At 37.4% G+C, this 8,866-nt stretch overlaps 2 protein-coding genes and 1 long non-coding RNA gene across 4 annotated transcripts; all 3 read right to left on the bottom strand.

Annotated features, from left to right (window-relative positions):
- LOC114271028 (uncharacterized) lies at positions 1-552 on the bottom strand. The gene has a single exon (XM_028212650.2). It carries the CDS (start codon positions 550-552, stop codon positions 1-3), a length of 552 nt encoding a protein of 183 aa, XP_028068451.2.
- A 13-nt stretch (positions 553-565) lies between these two features.
- Positions 566-1,393, bottom strand: LOC114271029 (uncharacterized). Its single transcript, XM_028212651.2, has one exon. The coding sequence runs from the start codon at positions 1,391-1,393 to the stop codon at positions 566-568; it is 828 nt and encodes a 275-aa protein (XP_028068452.2).
- A 4,140-nt stretch (positions 1,394-5,533) lies between these two features.
- Positions 5,534-8,527, bottom strand: LOC114271012 (uncharacterized). Of its 2 annotated transcripts, XR_014340819.1 has the most exons (5): positions 7,933-8,527; positions 7,043-7,121; positions 6,214-6,307; positions 6,056-6,127; positions 5,534-5,952 (listed from the first exon to the last, which is right to left on the bottom strand). It is a non-coding gene; the product is annotated as an uncharacterized LOC114271012 (long non-coding RNA). The 2 variants fall into 2 exon arrangements; XR_003632176.2 differs by lacking the exons at positions 7,043-7,121; positions 7,933-8,527 and having other exon boundaries at positions 6,214-6,941.
- Between the last annotated feature and the right edge of the window lie 339 nt (positions 8,528-8,866).

Genomic DNA, 8,866 nt, shown 5'->3' with positions numbered 1-8,866 from the left:
TTACAAGATTGACCAGCAACTTTTAATGAAATTAAGATTAAAACCATCTGGGCCTGGGGCTTTGTTCCCATCGCAAGCCTGCACAGCTTCCCAAACCTCATCTTCTGTGAAAGCAGCTTCCAAACTACCAACATCCGCAGGGCTAATAATAGCAAAAGGGCCAAGAAGTTTTGGCCTTAGCTTCCAATCCTCAGAGAATAGTTGACTAAAATGCCTAACCACTTCCTGCTTGACCTGAACCGGATCCTCCACTCTCCTACCCTCCACTACAACAGAGTCAAGAAAATTCTTCCTCTGCCTTCTGCTAGCCATAATGTGAAAGAACCTAGTGTTTTTATCACCAGACTGAGCCCACATCTGCCTAGACTTTTGGTGCCATAGCCTCTCCTTGCTTCTACCCAGCTGCCACACCTGGCTCCTTACTTCTCTTCTTCTCATCAGTTCCACTTCCTCTAGAGATCTAGACTCTACCTTCAAATCCCATTCATGAAGCTCCTCCTCAGCCTTCTGTAATTGAGTATCAATATTACCAAACACCACCTTGTTCCACATCCTTAAGTGGCTCCTAAGCAGGTTTAGTTTTCTTATCACACCCTTGAACTTGAGCTTCCTCCCACCTCTTCTTTACCTCTGAAATGAAGGATGGATGAGATAACCAGGCATTGATAAATTTAAAAGGCTTTGGTCCCCAATCCCTACCATCTTCCTGTATCAAAATGGGACAGTGATCTGAGATAGACCTTGGGAGACCCCATTGCTTAAACGAAAATTTTTCCATCCACTTCACATCTAACAAAAATCTATCAATCCTACTCCACCTGTTCCCATCCATGGCATTACACCAAGTATACTGCCTCCCAAGCAGAGGCATATCAGTTAGTTCCAATTTTTCCACAAGTTCATTAAAATCCTTCATCCCTCTATCTCTGGATAAGCAACCCTTCCTTTCCCCCATAAATCTAATTTCATTAAAATCCCCTCCAACACACCACGGATTTGGAAAATGATGATGAATACCCACAAGAGCTTTCCATAACTGCCTCCTCCCAAGAACGTCATTAGGAGCATAGATATTTACAAGGGAACACTGAAAAGAAGGACTAGAGGTACCTGATAAAATGATGAAGTTTTTACCACTGCAGCAACACTTAAGCTCGAAGATTTGTGGCCTCCATATAGACAGTAGACCTCCAGCACTTCCCACAGAATCCACCACCATATATTCCATTTCTTCATAGGGCCAAATTGATTTCACAAAATGATCCTCCATAATTCTTCTCTTGGTCTCCTGAAGAAAGAGCACATCAACCCCTCTCTCCCTCACCAATCTCTTTATCTTTCCCCTCTTTTCTGGTCTTCCCAAACCTCGCACATTCCAAGATAATATCTTCATTTAAGCACACTATTGATTCCCAATCTCCTCCGGACAGCCCTCTAAACTTCGGTTGCCCTGCCTCCTCCTCCAAATCTGCTCCTATCCTTCTCTTCCAGCTCCACAATTCTGCCCACAACCTCTTCCTCTTTGCCTTGGTAGTCCATACCCAGCTCGGTGCCTACTCTCACTGTTGCCAAAGCCTCCTCAACCAGTTGTTTCCTTCTGTTCGGTGCTAGGGACTGAGAATTAGAAACCATTAGTGAAGCTGCTGCTTCTGCCGAAGCTCTGAGGATAGCTCCCCGTTGGAAGCCCAGCCTACCAACTACACCTCTCCTTCGGTCTGTGCCTTTTTTCCAAGACTTTCCCCTCCTCTGTGCTTCTCCAACCCGTATAAGACTCCCATTTGCAGTCCGTTGAACCCTTTTTCTCTGATTTGGTTTATTTGTTTGGGCCTCATCTGGTCTACTTAAAAGCTGGGCCATATTCTCACTTAAATCCGAGCCCAACTCCTGAATCAGTCCAATGGGCTCAACCTCTTTCTGTACTCCTTCAATTAAAACTTCTAAATTTATGCTGGGCCTTTCCTCTACTGGCCCACTCAGCTCCCTAAGTAGGCCCATGCTGCGTATGTCCTCTTCTCTACTATGAACTCCGCTCGTTCTTGCCAGGTGGGAGTTGACTTCCTGCCCCATCCCTCTCACCTTGGAACATGCGCCTACACGGTCATTCCCCACGTTCCTCCCAACTGCAACCCCTGCATTTGCATGCTCCCCATCATTATCCCTACCCTGCACCTCTGAGCTACCCATCACTGTCTCCACAACCCGAGAAGCCGCTTCCAGCTCTTCACTCACCATCCCCTCCCTTCCCGCATACGCTACCTGAGCACTCTTGCAAGTTCCACCATTGCCTTCCACCTGGTCTACCTCATCTTCACCTTTGGAGTGCATCCAACTATGGTCTTTACCTCTGCTCTCGAAAGAACTATGACATAAGCTTTTAGGCAACTCTTCACAGACTCTAACCGGGATTAGACTTCCTTTGTGCTGCAAAAAAATTGTTGTGTTGATCCACTCCATACATCTCGTAATCACTCTGACTCGAGTCTGTTGAAAAGTTAAAGGGTTATTGAAGTCCTCTTCATATTGAACAACAAGCCTCCAATTACTGCCTATGCTTCGAACTGTCGTGATACTCCATAAGTTAATGGGGATGCCAAAACAATGCAGCCATACACACCTCTCTTGCTCTAAGAACTGGCCTTTGTCCCACTCAGTGATTGATTCGCACCACTGCTTTCCCCACCTCTGCAACTCTTTCATACCTTCCTGCTTTTGCTGTTCTGTGGGAAAAGTTACCAGAACTATTTTACCTCCCCCCTCTCTAGCAATTACATCTTTCATGCCTCTGCATCTCATTTCCTCTTGAAATGCCTCGAATGCTAAGAAGCTGTTCAACTGAACTAGTAGACTTTCACTCCCCCACCCATTCCCTTCCTCAAAGACTTTTAACACCACCCTATCCTTATCCCTTACTTCATCACTTAGTACTGCCTCTGCATAGGATTTCTAGACTCCCTTTCCTTTCCACTGTTTGATTGCACCCACCGATTCACTATACGACCTTCATCTTCTCTGCTCTGCCCCTTAGACTTCTGCTGCCCCACTGACAGTGGTTTTTGATACTCAGCACACTTGACCCTCAGTGCCTTGTTTCCACACCACAATCCATCTGCCTTTTGAATCGCCACCCGTGCAGCTACCTCACAGTCGTATCTAACGAACCCAAACCTGGAATTTGTTGCTTTCCTCCTCTTCCCCGGGATGAACACATCTTTAACTAGACCAAACTTCCGAAAAAGATAGAACAAGCCTGGAGGATCCATTGATTCAGGGATGTTATCCACGAAAACTGTGATCAGAACTCCTTCCCTTGACTGACCACTATGATTGCCCACGCTTCTCCTTCGAATGACTGGGTTCCAGCCCCCCCGATCCAACTCACTTCTCATTATACCTTTAACTCTCAATATATGTAGTACTCTTCCCCAACTCTTCTTGATTGTATATTCTTCTTACGTGATAAACACCCTCACGGGATTATCAAACTTTGCCATTGTTTATTTTTCTTTCAACTTTATATATATCATTCACACAAAAAATTAAGTCAATCTAACAATCATAGCCTATTTCATTTATCGCGTTTGTCAAAAAAAAAAAAAATTGATATATAAATCCACTTTTTAGACCTATTTTCTAAACCTAATGATGTATAAGTGATATGATTGATTGATGATTAGAGAAGATACAAGAGAAAATATTACCTTTAATATCCTAATTGAATGTCACATCATTGGTCTAAAAAGTGAGTCTAATTTTTGGTTTTTAATAGCAATGCTAAAAAAAAAAATGGTCTACTTGAAAAAACACAATTGTCATTCAATTTTTTATTTATTTAATAACAAATGCGATAAATTGAATAGTTTACGATTATTAGATCAATCTAATATTTTTTTATAAATAATAAATATGAAGTATAGTACCAGACAAAATGAAGAATTTAAATTATTAAAAAAAAAGACCTTAATAAACCCTAAAAATTTGAACAGTGTCTACTAATCCAGATTATGAATTGAAAGAAGTCCACCTAAAAAAACATAGGTTATTAGATGGTACCTCGCGTCACGGAAGGATGGCGCTTTGTCACTAATTATGTTATTTTTTCTCTTTACAGTTGGTAAATGTTGCTTTTGCAATAAAAATAAACTACCATAAAATCTGTGCTATGTATGGTTTTAAATAATTAATTAAAAAATTATTTTAAAAATTAAATACAATATTTTTAAAATTTAAAAGAAAAAATATAATTGAAATCATGTAAATAAGTTATTTTCATTTAAATTGCACTGAAATTGTGTCTAATTATGTTATGATTAGGACTGAGCATAGGGTTATCTGAGCCATCCAACCCATCCAACCTGAACCGATCCGCATACAAATGGACGGTCTCACAAACACAATACAGGTGGATGCGGTTTGAAATATGGCATAATTGCGAGTTGCGGGTGGGTTGCGGGTTTAACCCGCACTCGCAAGAACTCGCCTGCACTTAGATTATTTATTTATTTATTTATTTTAATAAAAAAAACTTGAACCGTTGATTTCATTCGTCCTATTCTAGATATTTTTGGTCAACACACCAAACCCTAATTTCATGATGAACATTGTTTTTGAATGTTTTTGTTTTTCTTTGTTTTGTAAACATTGTAGGAAATTAAATCTACTTCTTCATGGAAAGAAAATTGAATCTGTTAATTACTTTTGAAATTGAAATCAATCTTCTATTATATTGAATCTGAAAATTGAAAAAAGTCCAATCTGCAAACTGTCTGCACATTCGTGAACCCTATCCGCACAAACTGCAACCCACACTGCGGGCGGTTGTGGGTTGAATTTTTCCCAAACTACATATATGCAGGCAGGTCCAAACTGATCTGCAAACAGTCCAAAATCGAACCGCAAACACCCCTAGTTATGATTAATGTTTTATTTAAGTACTGACTAATAAATATGTGTGTCATCTTGTGATACACTACAAAAAAATTGACTTTTTGCGACGGCAAAATGCCGTCGCAAATACTCAAATTGCCGTCTCAAAAGGTTTTTTACGACGGCAGATGACTTTTAGCGACGGTAAGTAGGGGGTCGCAACAAAAGGGGTTGCAAAAAGGTTTTAGCGACGGCACGTTGCCGTCGCCTTTTTTTTTGTGACGGCAAAGCTGCCTTTTTGCGACAGCAAAATTCCATCGCCATTAATATGGAAAAATCTGTCATTTTTTGAGACGGCACTATGTTGTTGTCGCTAAAGGTGTTATTTGCGACGGCAAAAAGGCCGTCGCTAAAGAACTTTCATTGCGACGGATACCTACCGTCGCTAAAAAAATATTTGAGACAGCATGATATGCCGTCTCTAAAAGATTATTTGCGACGACAAAGAGTACCGTCGCAAAAGGCTTTTGTCTCAACTCTGCCGATATCATTTGCGACGACAATGTGGTGCCGTCTCAAAAAAAAAAAAAAAAAAAACCATAAATGGTTGATAGGCAGGTGAATTATAAGATTTTCTTCAACTAGATAATGATTTTGGAAAGGAAAGATATTAATAGATATGCAGTTCTCACATTTCATTTCAAATTCTTGTAAACCCTATGAACGAAACTGAATTTCATAAACGAGTACATAAATAAATAATCTACACAGCCAAAAAGACTAAAATGGCACTGTATAGATGCAACCATAAGGCGATGGTGTCTTCAGCCCAAAATAAAGATCAACAAATCCTCTTACAAATTGAAAACTACTTGACACATTTATCATATATGATGGAGCCAAAAATAATTAAATGTGAAGTTCGTTTTTCTTCTCATTGAGTAGGGTTAGGGTTTCTGCTTTCCTCTTCTTGATTTCACCAACCAGCCTCTTAACTTAAGCAATGTATCCATCAACATCAGATTTCCTTTTACAGCCAGTGTAGTTCATGTATCGTATTTTCCCGAAAACTGGTCGTTCTTGCCAACCCTGCAAAGCCATTCAAGGACACAACTCGATGCAATCATTGAGAGTTTTACAAGCATTTAAAGAGTTGGTTATTATTTTCTTAAAAAAAAAAAATCATCTAGACCTGATCATGCACACCACATATTGACCACATTCAACCAACATATCCATTTGGATCTCTTCCATCTATTTTATACTGTATGCAAAGTTCATATTAGCAATGAAACTTGACGGAAATTCAATCATAGCTACATGCACACAGTGAAGAAATGCTTAATTTACCTTATCATTTAGATATATTGATATTGCAAGAGCATCTTCAGGCCCACTTGTCCATTCAAGAATCTTTTTTGCCCAGTACATCTAGATTACAGTTCTTGACCTCATTAGATTAACAGATTAAAATTGACAAATAATAATAATAATAATAATAATAATAATAATAATAATAATAATAATAATAATAATAATAATTGGAAAGCAAGCAGAAGAATAAATTTCCAATCTACTTTAGAGATCAGCAAACCAACTCCACATGAATCATTGACTTTGCTTATTATTCAGTAGTTGATGATGATGCATCAAGATTATATTTTTAACTTGATCGCTGAGACATGGTCCTTCCAGATGAAAAGTCACAAAGACTTGTAAATGAAGTGTGATCGAGTTTTCTTATGAAGTATTTGGAGATAGGAGTTCTATTAGTTGTGTCTACCATTCCATATCCGTGTAAAGTGCAACAACTTGATTTCCACAACCCTTCATGAGCGACAGCTCAAAGTGAAAACCAAACTATACGTAATTAAGCCTAATATATCCTCGTTTCAACATCCTATCATACAAAGGCATCTCCAATAAGAACCGATTATTTTGACAAAAACCACTGTCAAATATATGACATTTGTGGCAATTCAAGATTCAAAGAAGCACAGATATCATGCAGTAGAAACACTCAGTTGACAAATTATTTCAATAGTTGAAGAAAATCTTATAATTCACCTACCTATCAAAAAAATTGGAATCACAAAACATATACTAATCTCCAATATCAACAACATTGACAAATCAAATATATTTGCATATACTATTCTGTTGATGAATAGGAATATACCTGGTTTCCATATAATAGAGTTCAGCGTGACAGAGTGAATTCATACTATTTTGGAAGCATGTCCTGTGTAAGGTAACCACTAACAAAAAGAAATGTTTTTGAATAAACAAGTAAAGATGAGTTAATGGAACAACAACTATTCACGAAATATAATGCTTAATCAACTGAAAATTATGTCCTATATTGCTGGTATTAGCAAGAACATACCAAAACAATACAAGATTAGAAATTTGATAGTAGAGGAACAAAAAAAAAAAAAAAAAAAAAGGCACTGAAGAGTTAACTATGAAAGTATAAAGTTAAAAAAAAATGAAACTGCTTTGACTGCATAAGACAGCATGTTTTTGATATTGCATTAAACCTTACCAAATAACACACACAGTTTCTAATTTTGTAAAGAAATGTATCTAGTATACAACATACATGTCAGAGGATATTTGATCTCCAGGATGAATGCTGGAGGGAAATATAATAATGATTGGCAAGTGAAACTCAACCCTAACAATATCATCCAAGAAGGCAAGAACCTTACAAGCAAATAAACAAGCTTATGCTATCTTTTGTGTAAGTAAAAAAACATTCATTCAAGAAGGCAAGAACCTTACAAGCAAATAAACAAGCTTATGCTATCTTTTGTGTAAGTAAAAAAACATTCATTCAATCATATGAACAGTAAACAGGAAATGAATACTCAATTTTGAAATAACTTCAGAACAAGACATCCTCACAATCTATGAAAATTTCTAGAACCAAATCATTTTGAGTTATCAATTTTGCAGTTAATTTTAAGTACTATATACATTCAGAAACAAAGTAAATAAAAATAAAAAGTCAAAATCAAACAAAAATAAAAAAAACAATCGAAAAAATGAAGGAGAAAGAGATCAAACCAGGATGAGATCGAAGAGTGCCTTGATCGACTTTGATGAACTCGGAATCAAAGTTCTTGAGTTCATCCTCGGTAGTCTTGTCATCAGACTTGGGAGTATCGACATGCTTTTTGCTCGATGCCGTCACGCTGCTCACTACCGTTGCTCGACACCGTCGATTCGATGCTCGCCATTGTCTGCCTCTGCTCACAGTCGAGAGACAGAGAGAGAGAGAGAGAGAGAGACGTAAGAAGAGATAGGGATTTTTGATAGGGTTTTTGGTTCAAAAGATTAGGGATTTTTGAGACTGGGGATTTTTGGTTGAGACGGAGTGAATTGGCTTCTTTGCAGGTTCTACTTGAGCGATTCAGTGATCAGAAATTGGTGATTCCCATCTGGAGACGAATAGTTTCCATGGATGACGGGAAATAGTTTCCATACTCATCGGCGAATCACACGAAGATGAGTTGCGTGAAGGTGTGGTGGGGAGAACTTAGGAAAATGATAAATCGCATGAAGAAAAGGCATTAGAGTTGAGCGTGAAAAGAAAGAGAGGGAAAACGAAATCAGAGAGCTAGGGTTTTGTGGGAAATTCGAACATTGGGAAATTTGAGATGGAGGTAAAAAATTGAGTTGCTGTTTGGTTGATTTTTTTTTTTTAAAAAAAGGTATTTTTAAATTTTAAAAAATTGTTTGATTTCGATTTTTTTCATTTAATTTTTTAAAAATTGAGTTTTTTATTTTTCTTATTTTTTTATTTTTAGTGAATTTTTAAAATTTAAAGTAATTTTTATTTTTTATATTTTTAGATGCACCTTATTTAGATGTATCTAAAAAGTAAAATATTTGTTCAAAAAAAATTTAAAAATCAATAAATGCACAAGAATACGAAAATGTAATAAATTTTCATATATATATATATATATACACACATATATACTTATAGTATTTAGTG

The sequence above is a fragment of the Camellia sinensis genome, chromosome 9, assembly GCF_055761805.1.
Source record: "Camellia sinensis isolate YWXY chromosome 9, ASM5576180v1, whole genome shotgun sequence".
In the NCBI taxonomy this organism is placed as follows: Eukaryota; Viridiplantae; Streptophyta; class Magnoliopsida; order Ericales; family Theaceae; genus Camellia; species Camellia sinensis.
This window is presented reverse-complemented; position numbering and strand designations above follow the sequence as displayed.

Coding starts and splice junctions, on each gene's coding strand:
- LOC114271029 (XM_028212651.2), bottom strand. CDS start 1,393: ATGAAGATATTATCTTGGAATGTGCGAGGTTTGGGAAGACCAGAAAAG.
- LOC114271028 (XM_028212650.2), bottom strand. CDS start 552: ATGTGGAACAAGGTGGTGTTTGGTAATATTGATACTCAATTACAGAAG.